The sequence below is a fragment of the Serinus canaria genome, chromosome 1 (assembly GCF_022539315.1).
Source record: "Serinus canaria isolate serCan28SL12 chromosome 1, serCan2020, whole genome shotgun sequence".
Classification (NCBI taxonomy): domain Eukaryota; kingdom Metazoa; phylum Chordata; class Aves; order Passeriformes; family Fringillidae; genus Serinus; species Serinus canaria.
The window spans coordinates 21,703,888-21,720,459 of record NC_066313.1 but is presented as its reverse complement, the minus strand read 5'-3'; the positions used below and the strand labels follow the sequence as shown (position 1 = coordinate 21,720,459).

Sequence of the window (16,572 nt, the reverse complement as noted above, 5' to 3'; positions counted from 1 at the left end):
TTCTGTCTTTCAAACAAATGTAGTTATTAGCTACAAAATTTAGAGAAGTTTGACAGCTTTCAGAACGCAGCATTTTTTTTTTCCATAGAGTGTATTACTGACACATTAATAGATGTTGTGCTGGTAAAAATACAGTACTTCCTGTTAAATGTAGACTGCTACATATTTTGATTCTAACAACAATCTGGTAGGGTTAGGGCAATTTGTGTAGTGTCATCTGGTGTTTGTTTTGGATAGATATTATAGAAGGAGATACTGATTTTCAAGATGTTCAAGCAGATGATTGGGTGAAAACTCCAGCAAACCTTTAAAGCAGCAGAAAGCAAGGGCTACTCCTGGTCAGATCTCCTGCTGAGGATACAAATGTTCTTCTGTGTTCCTGAAACTCCATAAAAGTTTCTCCTCTTGCAGGCCCCTGTTTAGAATGAAGCCAAATATTCAGAAGAATCAGTCTGAACAGGTGTGGCTGAATTACTCTCTGCCCATCTTTGAGATGCACTGAGAAGTCTCACCTTGCCAGGTTTTCAGTATTTGAATTCTGGTCACTTCTTTGAGTGGAAGAAATGTTACTCCACTAAATTGGTCTCAAAGAGTTGGAAGCTGATACAGGACTAAAGTGGTGTATGGAAACACTAGATAGGAATTTTTGCTCCATTAATCCAGTTTTATAGTGACTAACTTGATAACAACAGAAAATAAAGCTTTATCAATTGGGATTAATCAGATCATTGAAGGTGAGAAAAACCCACAGTTGTTGCAGTGCAAAGTTTGGAGTATGAGACACTAATGTATGGAAATGAGAACTTCCTATAGAAATTGTGGGGCTATACACATTGTGATGGACATGGTGAATTTTGAATGAACTGTTGTGTTCATGAAAGAGTTGAGATCTTCATTCCAACATAAGGATTCTTTACTCACATACATCTTTCTTAAGGAAGATCTGTTTTGATAACAGGGCTTTGTTTGCTTGGGGTTATTTATTCTGTAAGGTCTTTAAAGGGTATCATAGACAATGATATATAGGCAACTCCTTCATTCACCTCCTTCAGCTAGAATACTTTATCTGTGTTTGGGCTGCATTTTAAGTGAAAGAAGATGGAAGAAGATAGGAAGGAGGAGAGTACCTATAACCAATGAGGATGACTTGGAGACCTGAGTTTGTACTTTCTAGAAAAGACAGGTCTAAAGAAGAAAAGTGAGGCACCTTCCAGTATATAAGGGAGTGCTGTAAATAGCTCTCCCTGTCTGTTAGGGGAAAGGGCTGAGTGATCAGTTTCAAATTTAAATACTAAGAAATCTCTCTTGCTAGAAAGATAATAGACTGTCTGTCTGAGGAGGGTGGGGAAATCCACAGTGTTGTTTTTGCAAACATGGTAGACAACTTTCTGAAGAGAAAGTGTAGGTAAATTATTCCCACATGAGGAAAAACAGACTAGATGACTGTCTGAAGAACATAATGCATCCATTTGTTACAAACATGAGGCCATCCAACAGTTGGTGTGAAAACCAAGAATTAAAGATTTCCAAAACCACACATGGTAGAGGAAGAGAGTAAGGACTAGATGATACTGCTTGTCTCAAGCAGCAGATTATTAGGTTTGTTTTGCTCCCAGGAACTAATGGCTGGATAACTGATGCACAGAAAAGCAGTTCCAGAAGTAGGAAGGCCACCTACCAAGCCTAACTTCTACATCTTTGTCCTAGCCCAGGGTGTTCTCCCACGTAGGAAAACACTTGTCATTTTGATAATAAAAATATAAAGAGACCATATTCTGTATGAGATACAATGTCTCCAACTTTCCACCATCTCTCAAAGTGTTCTTTCTTCTCAATGCAAGGCTTGGTAACATTATCAGAAAGACAAACCAGGCAAAATACCAAGCTAGTTCATCTTTTTTAAGTGAGACATCAATGAGATGTTTGCCAGACAATTCTCTAAATTCTCTTGCAGAAGATTGAGGCAAAAACTAAATCTATATCTGTCTCAGAAAGCCCACCAGTTCTCAAGGTTATAGAATAATTATTCTCTATTCCCCATAAGTATGAAAGCAAGATACAGCCTTTGGGTTTCACTCTGCTAGTCATTCCTGTGAATGAGCACACAGTAAGTTTCCAAAAAAGCTTGGATTCCAGCATCCTAGGCAGTTTTGCTTCAGGTGAATGCTGTGCTGAGGTGCTGAGCTACTGCTGAGTTGCAGTAATTGTAATGGGTTCATCACTACTGTATTTCTAGAAATGGTAGTCATTACTGTGTAACGAGCTTTGAGATACCGTGATTTTAAAAGACACTAGAGAAAATCAAATGCTCTGATATCCCTCAGTTCTGAGCATGAAGACTTTCAGCAATTGGCTTTGCAGAAAGGGACATCTAGTGGCTGTAGAGAAAAAAACCTTGCAAAACGCATTTTCAAATGCTCAACATAGCCATTTGTGTATGGCCTGCAGTGTTCAATATTCTGTTCATCTTTTTGGTTCTGCTACCTGATGTGTTTTCTGGGGGTAATTTTTTTTTTTTGTTTTGACGAAAAAAAAAAATGTCACCATTTTGATGATCACCTATCTTCCTGTAGGTCTGTGTATAGTAACTGGCAAATAGAAAACTGCCTCAAGCCATGCTTGATGTACCTCACTGCTGCACATCCAGTTTTCTATAGCATCTTCCAGGAGTCCACTGCCTGCTGTTTCCTTCTGCTATTGCCTTCCCCTTTGGTACTGTACTTGGAGAGCTTGTCATTGTTATTGTCATGGTAAAACCTCTTTATTTTGAATGCCCATAGCATAAAAGTCAGCAGGAGGGGTGGATGAGATTCAGGGATCTAAGCATCCAGTCATGTATTACACGACAAAAGTTTTTTCCTTTCCCATCCACGTTTTGCTCCTTCTTACTAGTTGAGGATGAATTCCATGCATGTTTCTGTGAATAGCCTGACAGTTTAATCGGTACATTTGCATACGGGCAAATTAAGCTTTTTTCAAAGTTGCACAGTAATATGTTTCACCTTTATACCATGCCAGCTTCAAATTGTATCCCAGGAGGATTTCAAATGTGCATAATCTGTGCAGTTGTCTGGGCTTTTTTTTTCTTTCTTTTTCTTCTGCCTTTTTTTTTTTTTTTTAACTGGCAAATGCCTATTCATTGCCCATCTGGGTAAGAATGGCCTTTGCATTTTCACACCCATTCTTTCCTATATGGTTTGTGAATACCCCTCCAATCAGAACTTGCTTCACAGAAAGGGGACAAAACCATTTTACCGGAGTTTCTCAGAATAAGTCCATTGATCTCTACATCATGTTTACTGGACAAAAAAAGGGAGTACTTAACAAAGACCACTTGAATTTCACAGAAAGTTTCCCACTGTCTCGAGTTTTAAAGAGTGGCAGGCCTGAGGAGAGCCCTAGACAGGAGTCTTTTTCCTGAGCTGGGTATTCTGTGCAGTGACGAGTAGGTGGGTGTGTGTGTGTACAGCTGGGCCTTGTGAGGAGCTGACACACTTTCTGGCTTGTCCAAGGCTCCAGGAGTCTTTGTCAGAATGTGGCATTATTTAGAATCAAACCTGCATAGGCAAGTCCGTGTTTTGTGGGCAACATCACCTTTGGACATTCAGCTTAGAACAGCATGAAGTAGGGGTCAACCACAAAACTTGGATCTGGACCCTGCTTCGTGCAAAGAGGGAAAGGGTCTACCTTGAACAGCAGGTTTTACTACAAGCAAATTCCTGGAATTTGTTAAAACTGCTCTTTATACCAATGTGGCTTGTGTAGTAGTGGTTCTGACACTTATGCAAATTATTTGTTTGCCTGGACTTCGGATAGATATGGTTTACAGTGTTGAATGTCAAGGAAGGTGGCCGAGAAAAATCATCCTCAAAATCTGTATTAGCTTTTTTTTACCATTTATTATGTATCTCTTCCAACCACCCTTCTTTTATCCTCAAGGAGTACATTTCAGTTGCTTCTCAGCTGAAGAAGTGGTATAAATTCCAACAAGAGGATCTTTTAAGGGCAAACTCTAATAGCAGTAAAAAATATTGCCATTTATGAAGGGGCTCAGTCAGCTTTCAGAACAGCTCCTACACCACAAGGAGCATCCTAGATCAGTTCCTATAGGAGAGCTATTCACATCACTCTTACAAATGTATACAAATCACTTTTTTGTAGCCAGGATCAATTTCAACAGCCTGTTTTCGTTAAGTTTGCCAAGGATTTCCCTAAATTCCTCCCATGTTAAACTATGACAGGACCAAATACACTGTGGTGACGCAACTCTTGATTCCCACAACCAGGACCTGAGAAAGGCTGTTGAAACTTATAGATAAACCTTTCCCTTCCTCCTTTCTGTACATGATTTGTGGGCAAATGGCAGAATTCCCATTCCCAGGAAGTCATTCACTCTCATGATGCACGTCACACCTTTCTGGAAAGGAGTTGTCCTAAGTGTGAAAATCAACTGCTCACTTTGAAAATTGAAAAAGGTTCATTAAACCTTGACAAAAATACAACAAAAGGACTATATAAGGAAAAAATTCACAGCACTGAGAACTGCCCTCGTGGATACCACGTGGCTAGCTTCAAGATGGATGCTCTGTCTTTATACGGCTGGGGGGGTTGCATCAGCCAGCTCTGGCCCCTCCCAAAGTCTGTCAGTCAGCTCTTCTTTGCCATTTATTGGTGGAGACTGCTTTCTTGTAACTTGATTGGAGGTCAGGTGTTGCCATGCCTCACCCCCTAAGCCCTAAGCTTTTCCATTCCCCACTGCCCCATGCAGGGGATGCATGTGCACGACAGCCCTGGCTGTCTGGTGGTAACAGTATGGGTGGGGGGAACAGAACTATGGGGAGACTAGAGGACCTCTAAACTACAACAACATAACTATCCATCACTAAAGCTTTTCTTAATATTCACACAATAGTTATCCCTTAATTGTGAGAGCCAAGCATCTCATTATCCATCTATAACACTAAGGATGCATTTTTCAGAGTTCTGCTCACAAAATTAATTTTATCTGCCGAGGAGCATAGTAACAAAGTAGGTTTCTTTTCTCAAATCAAGTGACCTGTCAGTAGCATCTCTGGTATGTGTAGAATATTCCACATTGTGCATATTCAAGGTAGGATTTTTGGGTTATTGGATTAGACTGCTGCATATTTCTTCTTATTATCAAATACCTCCTTTGACAGACCTGAACACAGAGATGTCTTACTGTGAAAGTGAGTCCTAGGAGCAAACCAGGTAGTCACTGGTACTACTCAAAGATAGATAGAGATAAATGGGTAGCTGTACAGTCACTTGCTATGGCCTGTAGGAAGTCTTGAAGAGAGGTGTCACCTATTTATCAATAATTTTCCACCCTTCTGTTGCCCCACATCTACGAAGTTTTTGCCAAAGATTCTGACTTTGTGTGTAAATACATTTTGGATTCTTGTATGATCTGACCTGTTTGACAGGGAAGCATCTGGAACTGCCCTAGAGGCCTCTAGAGAATTACTCTATCAGGAAGGAGGAGGAAATACATCTCTTCTCTACATTATTATGTGTAATAATAGTTGCAATGCCCTTGAAGGAAAGTCTCAGAGTTTCTAAGATGTTTTTCTAGTCCTATGGTCAGTCTCATTAGAGAAAGAAGTTCAGGTTTCCTGGCTAAGCTTATGAACAAGACAGATTGTATTTCACAACCTCCATCATAGTGTTAGTGATTTGCTCCTTGCTTCTTCTATGTGAGCATCCCCTCAGCATGCTAATCACACATGGAGATTAGTAACCTTCTGGTACAGGTTGGCTTACACCTGTTAACATGAGACTTCTTCAGACAGCTTGGCCTCTTTGTGAGTTCCTGACCTTTGTGCTTCCCTTTAATCATCAGCTACTTCAGAGAATTAAAATAACCACTTGTGTCCCTGGTGGTTTCTCTTGGAACCACCAGAAGAGAGGGTTCTTGAGATGTTGGTAGTGAATAAATGGATGAAAATGGCAGAGCAGGGAGGATGCTGCATTTGCCTGCAAATTACAGGGAGTAGTGTTCCACTGCCTGTGGATGAGATGTAATGCATTCCTTCAGGTGGAGCAAAGAGACGTTGCTGGGCTAAAAGGCCTGTGTATGCCTATCAGCTGCTTCCAGTGCTATTTATTTGCTCTGTACATTTGTTAGACAGTGACAATAAGCTAGTTTAATTTACTCACACTTACCAACTTCTGTTTTTGGATGCTCACACATTACCAAGTTATTGTGGCAAGAGTGGTTAGATCTTCGGTAGGAATATGCAAGACAAAATGCCTGTAATACCAGTGGTGATTTAGCATTACTTTGTCTAATTTTCTAGAAACCAAGGTGCTGCATGTAATACAAATGCTTAAAAGAATTATTAATAGTCTTTTATTTGTTTACCATTCAAGGGACAATTGATTCTTTATAATTAAAAGGTGAAACCATAGTTTCTGTCTGTCAAAATACAAATAGATGAAAATTTGGTAAAGAACAGGAAAGGAAATGGGAAAGCATTGAAACCAAAGCAAGCAAGATGAAGATAGGGAACAGTGGCTTGGGAGATTGAGAAATTTCTTTTTAGTAATTTGTAAATTTTGAAGATTATGTTAGCTCTGTATCCAAATTGGTTAGATGCTTTTCTAAACTGTTCTCTATTTAGATTTATTCAGCCAAACTAAGACAAAATCTTTCTTGGAGTAAATGTCTGTAATTTTCCAGTTTTTGTCAAGTAAATAACAGCAGGAGAACATTTGTTTTTATATGATGGCGGTCTGGTGCAAGTCAGAACTTGGGATATGCTAAAAATGAAGGGGACATCTCATGTTAACTTCTTCCTTTGGTTTCTTTCAGAGAACTGTTTGTCACTATTGGGTAGCAAATGTTCTAAACCTCAACCCCAGACAAAACTCTGCGTAGGATTTTAGGAACATTTACTGACTAAATCTTGAACCAGATTTGGATTTTACAACGTGACTGCCAGGTTTTTTTTTTACAAGTAACTGTAGTGTGAAACACATGATCTAAATTCCTTAAAATACCAATCTAGATTGAAATCATATTTTCATATATACTCTTTGCATTAACAACTTAGAGTCATTACAGATTCTGATCTCTTCTGGCATAAATCCAATCCAGAGCTTAAAATCCAGTTTTAATCCATGTGCTCATTGTTTACAATTGGCTGGCTCTAAGATTTTTAAAGCCAGATAAACTGATAGGAAGTCCAAGACTCAGGAGTGTGATTGGAATTCAGGTCCAGCTACACCTGTCTTCATTTGGTTTTGTCCAAAGATTCAGGACTTGAGCTTCTGGAAATGAGTAGGGAAGTTTACTTATAGCTTTACAAAATGATGTGTTCTTACCAATGCCTCTGTGTCTGTGGTTTTTCCAGTGCAATCAGTTTTGTTTACACAGTGGGAAGTTACCTTTGCCAGAGCTCTCACTGTGGCCCTGCAGAGGACAAGACTCATTCTGTTCTTTTTTTTGTTTGCTTTTGTCACCTGCTTTGCTCCAGGTAACATCAGTTGCAAGGGGATGACAGAGCGCATTCATAGCATCAACCTTCACAATTTCAGCAATTCTGTGCTCGAGACCCTCAACGAGCAGCGCAACCGTGGCCACTTCTGTGACGTGACGGTCCGCATCCACGGGAGCATGCTGCGCGCCCACCGCTGCGTGCTGGCGGCTGGCAGCCCCTTCTTCCAGGACAAGCTGCTGCTAGGCTACAGTGACATCGAGATTCCCTCAGTGGTGTCAGTCCAGTCTGTGCAAAAGCTCATTGACTTCATGTACAGCGGGGTGCTGCGGGTCTCCCAGTCAGAGGCCCTCCAAATCCTCACAGCCGCCAGCATCTTGCAGATCAAGACTGTGATTGATGAGTGCACAAGGATTGTCTCACAAAATGTGGGAGATGTCTACCCAGTGATTCAGGATTCTGGCCAAGAGACACCCAGGGGAACACCTGAATCAGGCACCTCGGGGCAGAGCACTGACACAGAGTCTGGCTACCTGCAGAGCCATTCACAGCACAGTGTGGACAGGATCTATTCAGCCCTCTATGCCTGTTCCATGCAAAATGGCAGTGGGGAGCGCTCCTTTTACAGTGGAGCTGTGGTCAGCCACCATGAGACAGCCCTGGGACTCCCCAGGGACCATCATATAGAAGACCCCAGCTGGATTACCCGGATTCATGAACGGTCACAGCAGATGGAGCGGTACCTCTCCACCACTCCAGAGACCACACACTGCCGGAAGCAGCCCCGCCCTGTCCGAATCCAAACCCTGATGGGCAACATCCATATTAAACAGGAGATGGAGGATGACTATGACTACTACGGCCAACAGAGGGTGCAGATCCTTGAGCGCAATGAGTCTGAGGAATGCACTGAGGACACTGACCAAGCAGAAGGCACTGAGAGTGAGCCCAAAGGGGAGAGTTTTGACTCGGGTGTCAGTTCCTCCATTGGCACTGAGCCTGATTCCATAGAGCAGCAGTTTATGGCTGGTCTGGGCCGGGATGGGCAGCAAGAACCTACTCAAGCAGATCAAAATGATGTCCCTGCTGATGGTGCTCAGCCGCAGCAGCAGCAGCAACATGTAGATGCCAACTCTTCCTCACCAGAGAGAAGCAATGACGTTGAAATGGACAGCAAAGTGCTCACAGTCAATAACAGCACCGAAAAGGGGGCTTTGCAGCCTTCTGTCAACACATCTGTTGCCCAACCATTGCCAACTACACAGATCTACTTACGCCAGACAGAAACCCTCACCAGCAGTCTGAGGATGCCACTGACTCTGACCAGCAACACTCAGGTCATTGGCACAGCTGGAAACACCTACTTGCCTGCCCTTTTCACCACGCAGTCTGCTGGCAGTGGCCCTAAGCCTTTTCTCTTCAGCCTGCCCCAGCCTTTAGCTGGCCAACAGACACAGTTTGTGACAGTGTCCCAGCCCGGCCTGTCAACCTTTACTGCCCAGCTGCCAGCCCCACAGCCCTTGGCCCCGTCTGCGGGCCACAGCACAGCGGGTGGGCAAGGCGAAAAAAAGCCTTACGAGTGCACTCTCTGTAACAAGACTTTCACCGCCAAACAGAACTACGTCAAGCACATGTTTGTACACACAGGTAAGAGTGCTTCCCTTTGGCTTGCATGTGGAGCCACAGAAAGCCCTTCACAACCATGGACTTAGATTTTGTTTGCCAGCCTGCCAGCCCCCCAGGATAAACAGGAGGGCTTATCCAGGGAGCTGGTGTCCCTGCAGAAAAATACAGATCCTAAATAGGGGCCTAACTGTGCACAGTGCAGAAACAAGTTCATTTCTCTTGGAGTAAAATGCGTCTTGCATCCATCCAAGGAAATGGTGAGCATTCATTGTACCCTGCAAGCTGACCAGGCAACATTAAGTGGAAAAGAGGAAACTAATAGGTCATAAGAAAAACTATATCTACTAAGAAAGGGCATCCCCCTGTACGTTTTACAGATATGGGGACGATTAAGCTCAAGTAGTGGTGAGGTTAGGGCAAGTTCATTACTGGTGGAGCTGCAGCAGTAGGTCCAGGCCTGGATGTAACACACACTGCTACAGATTTTCTAGATCTCACATGCTACTATAAGAAATTAAATCTGGGGTTTTGTCAGAAAGTCTTTCTGTACTTCACTGAGGCTAATTGTTGTAATCCTATGTCTCTTGGTAAGTCAGAGGCATCACTAGCTGTGAGTACAGAAACATAGGGTTCAATGAAAAAATATTTAAAGAGTGTATGTGGAGCACAATGGAACACAATATCAGCATCTTTCTGTTTAAAACTGCAGCTGCTTTAGTACACAGTTTATAGTCTGTTGAGATAACATAGGTAACCATTTTTGCCACTGAGCCAAAACTGCCTTCTCTAGCCTTGCCAAGTTATGAGACTTCAAAGCAAGGATATGTATTTTATGTGGAGTTGTTGTCATGGGTTCAGGAGTGTGTTGCTTGCTTTAGCCCTTGGCTCTTCCTGCTGTTGGAGAGACATTCTAGTTTAGGGAAAGAGTAAATATTTCTTTCACCAAGCAGTGGCTTTGTTAACATCAGATCTTAAAATAAATGTTGGGTTTGTGATACATGGAGGAGAATCTGGAAACATTGCCCAACATGCCTCTCTGTTGGATGCAATAGACTTCAATGCCATGTGTATATGTAAACTTTTAACTTCAATTTACCTGTATTTATCACTTAAATTAAAAACTCCTCTAGGCCTCTACAGCAGACATGTACATATACAAAAAGATCAACTTCTCAGGACTGGTACTAAATGTATAATTGCAAGGATCAAGAGTCCTGAATCCCAAGATTACCTTTGTGTCTGTTATGTTCTCCATCTCTATGTTGTGGATGAAGATCTAAAATGCTACATAGATAGTGTTGGTATTCGGAAAAATATCCCCTTCAGAACACAGTCAAATATATCTGCTTTCATCCTTGTTCTAAAAGCTAAAAAAACTGTTTTACAAATAACTTCGCTGAGGTCAGGTACTTTATTTCCCCTACCACTGCACTTCAATTTTGGAGTCAGATAAAGAATAATACTGGAAGACCTGATCTAAAACATTCTTAGCTACTACAAGTATTACCAACCAAGGAAATTGATAGGCATCTTGAATCATGAATTAATATTTTATTTGTGTGGGTCTGAGAATGCCCTAAAAAATGAACTGTGGTGGCAAGAAAAGATTTGGGTAGATAAATAATTTCAAAATTCATTTAGGAGCTAACTGGCTCCTGGGAGAATAATTTCACCTTAACTCACAGAGAGCTAGGCTTCAAAAAACCCTCCTGAAAATAATCATTAGATGTGCAGCCCCAGAGAAAGTCTGTCTGCTACCTTGTCTAGTGCTGGACAGGATCATTATAAAAATAGAGGGGAGACACCTGTTCCCACTGTCAGGGTGACTTTTCCTTAGGCCTGTTGAAAGAAACCAGGCAAAGTGGCCCTAGGAAAGATCCACATAAAAAATGAGAGGTTTGGGAGATGCAAATGTTTGAATTAATCTTTCTGTTTGGAGAGCTCACAAGAGAAGTCATGGAAGAGCCTAATCATAAACCTGAATTAAATAACTTAAAGGCCTCTATATCTTTGTATGTTTTTATGCTTTCAAAAACTACAGTCTGATTAGCTTTCCATGCAACAGAAACCAACATCCTTTTCTTCTTTCATAGGGGTGCAAACATATTAGAGATTGTTTTTTTTTTTTTCCATGTTCCATGTAGACCCACTTTAATATATCCCACAATATTGTGGAAATAAAGTGCTAGAGTGTATGCAGTGTCTGCACTTTATAAGGCACCATTGCCTTTCCCACATATCACCCTGTGATTAATACTGGGTTAAAGGCTGCAAAAGACATGCCAAGGGGATCACAGCAGAGCACCAACATTGCTGCCTCTACACCTTTGTATTTGGTGACAGGATGGTGATTGGGATGAGGGCAAGTCATTTCAGGAGTGGCTGAGGTTACTTGGCTAGTTCAGCCTGGAGGATATTGAGGGAAAACCTCATTGTGACCTACAGCTTCCTCATGAGCAGAAGTGCAGGGGCAGGAACTGACCTCTTCTCTCTTGTCCAGTGATAGGACACAAGAGAATGGCATGAACCTGTCTCAAGGTAGGTTTAGATTAGATATTAGGAAAAGGTTCTTCACCTTTTGGTTCAGGTTGGTGGGCACCAGAACAGGTTCCCACAGCACCAAACCTGGCAGAGTTTGAGAAGCTCTTGGACAATGGTCTCGGGCTCATGGTGTGATTCTTGGGGTGGTGCAGTACAGGACCAGGAGGTGGAATTTGATGATTGTTGGGAGTCCCTTCCAACTCAGGATTCTATGATTCCATGACCTCAGTGTCAGCACCAAGTATCCATTATGGTTAGGGTTCAGAGAGCTGCAGAGCCTATATCACCAGGAGCACAGGGGCTAGAAAAGGAAGCCATGGCCAGGTGCTGACATTGCTTCTTCCCCCTTCCAACTCAGAATATGCTCTGATTCTATGACTCTAATCATCCCATATTGCAGTCTAATACCAGCCAAATACAAAATAAAAAACAAAAGGAAGAACATGCATGTTTTAATTCACTGGGCAAAGTTTTCTCTGACTTGAAAATGAAGAATCACAGGAATTAAGAATCTACAATGCTCACTTAGGAAGCAAAAAATTTGCATACAAAAAGAAAAACTAAAGTTTTGCAGTTCTTTGGAAAGGAGAAATCCCAGGAAGGCTTTGAAGCTGAGATTAAAGAGCCACAACCCAGTGTATCTTAGAAACATAAGCAGGCAAAAATTAAGGTGTTTTTATAGCATAATCTTAACAGGGTCTAGAGTGGAGGAGACTAACTTACTACAAACTCTGGGACATATATTGCCCAAGGCAAAAATGAGCTCCCTAAATACAATCTGCCTCTTGTAAGTTAATCAGACGTTATTCTAACTGACACACTATCATTTTCCACATCACGTGTCATGCATATTGGCCTGTTTGCACACAGCACAGTACTGTTTGTGGCAAAGCCATCAGAAAGTAAGGACTTAGTGTTTTGAGCAAATGTCTTTCACCAAGTAGGTACAATATCCTCATGAGTGCAAGGAAGAGCAGCAAGTGGATTTCATTCATGGATGTCACCATCATACATGCAAACCATGAAATAAAAAGAAACAGAGACTTGGGAGAAATGAAAAAGTAGGTCTTTCACATCTAATCAATTTTAATTATCTCCTCTTAAAATGAGTATAAGTAGCATATGGTAATCTCACTATACAATGAGTGAACTGTATATTTCCACAGGCATGTCTTGGTCCCTGGAGATTGACTCGTCAGGATTTAAAACAGTTCTAAACAGACTGTAAAAAGAAGGAAGCAGGATGTCTGTGGAGAAAAAAAGAGGGGAAATTGAAGAATAACCACAGAAAAATAGTTTTCTCTATCAGTGAAACAGAGGATCATTTTGATTCTAACAGAGCTATAGTACCATCTCTATCCCTGACAGCTTTGGGGATGATGAATTCCACACATGAAATATACTGCAAGTGATTCAGAAAGCAAATTAAAAAATAGCTTTTGATGAGGCATTCAGGGTGCTGGTCGTTGGCTACATTACCAGTGCAGCAGCATATCACGATAACATTGTTTGATACCATGAAACATGAGACCATGCCTTATCTTTCAGAACTCTGAGCATGAGGAAGATTTAAGAGTAGTCTGAAAAAAACAGTATATGTGCTCAGCTAAGTATTTTTCCCAGTTTATCTTTGTAGTCGCTGGTTTATCTGAACATGATCAAAGTTCAATTATACAAGTTTCCATAATAAGTTTTACAACAGTCCTGGGAACACAAGCCAATATGGAACATTACATACATGTTTTATCTCCCTAGTTTACCTCATAAGGTGTTTGATTTAGCTGGCAGTCAAATCATTCACGTTTCCTGTGTCTTACACTGGAAGTTTATCTGTTAGGTTGTCCTTTGCATAGTGCTGGCTGGCCTAGGCAATTCTGTGTCTTGAGGTTCCCTTTTCCAGTACTCCTCGTACATGCTTCAGCTATGACATTTGACCAGAAAATGGAGCAACAAATGTAAACCTCTTAGAAAGTGTTGGATTCCTCTGACAATCTCTGTCTCTTCTCTCCTGAGAAATTGAAAGCAATTTGACCAAAATGAGTCTGGCCCAGGTCATCTGTCTGGTAATCACTGATTCGTCCCTGTTTTTATTGCATGCCAGTAAGGAAACGAAAGCACTGGAAGGTGAAGTAGCATGGGTGAGACCTTCCTAGACCTTCCATCTAGAAATGAGCATGAGGAGCAAAACAGGAGCACAGACAAGGGAGGCTGTGCTACTGAAACTGGGTACAGACACCAAGACCTTTTAACTCTAGTCCTGTCTTTGTCAGTGTCTACCTGCTGTGTGAACTTGAAGAAATCACCTGAGTTCCTTTTTACTGTATGTGGATTGTGAATTCCTACAGCCCCTTTGTAAAGCATTTTGAAACCTTTGGTGGCAAAAATGTTGTCTGTCAAAACATACTGCTTACCTGGCTTACTCTTTGTTAGCCAGAGCACCTCTCCAAAAACCCCCATGAGACTTACCATTAGTTTATTGCAAAGAGTTCTACCAAATTGGTTTAATATTACGATTTTTTTTTTTTTTTTTTTTTTTTTGTCTGTCTCTCTGTCTCTCTCTCTCATTGGTAATGGGCAGGTGAGAAACCACACCAATGCAGCATCTGTTGGCGCTCCTTCTCTTTAAAGGATTACCTAATCAAACACATGGTGACACACACTGGCGTGAGGGCCTACCAGTGCAGTATCTGCAACAAGCGCTTCACCCAGAAGAGCTCCCTTAATGTGCACATGCGTCTCCACCGCGGGGAGAAGTCCTACGAGTGCTACATCTGCAAGAAGAAGTTCTCCCACAAGACCCTGCTGGAGAGGCATGTGGCTCTGCACAGTGCCACCAATGGCACGCCTGGAGCCACCGGCACCGGCGCTAGAGCTGTCCCTGCCGGCGTGGTGGCCTGCACGGAGGGGACCACGTACGTCTGCTCTGTCTGCCCAGCTAAGTTTGACCAAATCGAGCATTTCAACGACCACATGAGGATGCATGTGTCAGACGGATAAGTAGAATCTCTCTCTCTCTTTGTTATGAACAACAAAAATAGAAACAACAAAAAAAGCTATGGCACTAGAATTCAAGAAATTATTTTTGTTTCATTTTTACCTTTATTTTCCTCCTTTTTTTGGGTTCATTTTGTTTTGTTGTTTTTTGTACTACATGAAGAACTGTTTTTTGCCTGCTGGTACATTACATTTCCGGAGGCTGGGTGAATAATAATTTTCCCAACCTCCCTTGGATGGTGGCCTTAAGGCCAGGTAGTGCTTCATGAGCTCCACTGGTTGGATCTCTAGCTACTGGCCTCTAAATACAACCCTTCTTTACTACAAAAAGCAAACAAAAAAAAAAAAAAAACCCCACAAAAAAAATTTAAAAAACCAGATAAAAATAGTAAAAAAAAATCTTTTTTCTCACTTGTGAAGAGCACTACAAATAAAGAAACAAAACAAAATATATTACAAATCTACAAGGCCTACTGTCGTTATAAGTACACCGCTTGCAGTGTTTCAATGGACATGATTCACATTGCTGACCGCTTTTGGACTTCACAGTATCCAGTTAGAACTGTGGAATATTTTGCTTCTGGTTGAGCAGCAATCGGAGGAAACAGGGCCCTGCTGGTTTCCACCATGTGTCTGCTTTCTCACACACACACACACACACACATCCACAAACACACAAAAAGGGCTGAGGGGAATGCGAGGCAGTGTGGCTTGGATAGTGTGGAGTCCCTGCAGGGTGAGGAAAAAGAATCAGAAGTTCCTCCCCTGGATTCTTCTCCATCCCTCGCTGTCCGGCGCACCCTCCCCGCTGCTTTTCTCGTACCACCACCACCACCTTATAGCAGAAACCAAGAAGATTCAGACAATGAGCAACGGTGGCTTTTTTGTAATTTATTCAGTGTCTTCGCTGAGCACAGGGCCTCAGCACAATCAAGAGGGACTTTCACAGAAGGCAAAGAGAAACACAGAGGAAAATCAAAGATATCGGAGGTTACAACCTATGGATCTAGGTACAAGAGAAGGGTTAGTTCCCACAATCTTTGCAAAAAAACAAAGTTGCATCAGGATTTATTCTTGTGGAAGAAAGAGGAATAGAGGGTGGGAGGGGAGGGGAATAATAATTAAAAAAAAAAAAAGTTGTTGGGACTTTTTTAATTCAAAATTTTATAGAGGGGCAAAAGTGACGTTTACCAGATAGAATGCTGATTTTTTTAATATATTTACAACAGTATTTGTGTAAAAAAACAAAAAAAGTGAGATTGTTAAAAGTAATTTTTCTTTGTTTTCTTTTTGGTTTTGCATACACTGCCACTAATATCTTCTCTTTTATTATATATATGAATATATATAAAAATATATATTTTATTTTAAATTGAGACTGTTAAGGTTAGCTAACCTGCTTCCAGATAGAGGGGGGGAGGGGAGATGATTTTGATTTTTATTTTAAAAAAGTGGAAGGATGTTTTCTTAATTTTCTTTTCTAGTATTCTTCTCTCTGTTTTCTAATGGAATCAAGAATTACCTGGGTCGATGAGGGGCTCTGTGAAGTCATCTGTGAGATTATCTACTAGTGTTTGTGCATCCTGCAGTATCATTTGAACTGCTACTTTGTTTTTTTCAACTACTTGGTTCTCTTTTTGGCTCTTACCAAGCTTCTGTTGTTTCTTTTTTGGTTCCATCTCAGAATTTATTTCTGCTGAAGGACATTTCCTTTCGAGAAAGAGATTTTTCTAGCAATGTTCCCTTGTTTTTGGGGATGATATAAACTGTAGTCTTTCTTCTTTGAAAAAGTAATGAAAGTTTTGAAGTGTGTGATAACTAGGATTTCCCTTCTTTTTGGTCACTGGACAAGAATTAATCTGCTGTATTGTTCTCTCATCCCTGCCTTGCTCGCTAGAGAGTTTCCATATTTGTGTGGGAATCGGATCCTGCCCCCGAAAATTTGTGCTGA

At 41.3% G+C, this 16,572-nt stretch overlaps 1 protein-coding gene across 19 annotated transcripts in view; it reads left to right on the top strand.

The window, feature by feature from the left end:
* The window catches only part of ZBTB20 (zinc finger and BTB domain containing 20), a 475,279-nt gene extending 459,564 nt beyond the window's left edge, over positions 1–15,715 (top strand). For all 19 annotated transcript variants that reach the window (XM_050977301.1, XM_050977281.1, XM_050977297.1 and 16 more), the window contains 2 exons: positions 7,500–9,107; positions 14,206–15,715. In XM_050977301.1, coding sequence (XP_050833258.1) covers positions 7,500–9,107; positions 14,206–14,624 — 2,027 coding nt within the window. In that variant the 3' untranslated portion in view covers positions 14,625–15,715. The remainder of the gene's footprint in view (positions 1–7,499; positions 9,108–14,205) is intronic.
* The last annotated feature ends 857 nt before the right edge of the window (positions 15,716–16,572 follow it).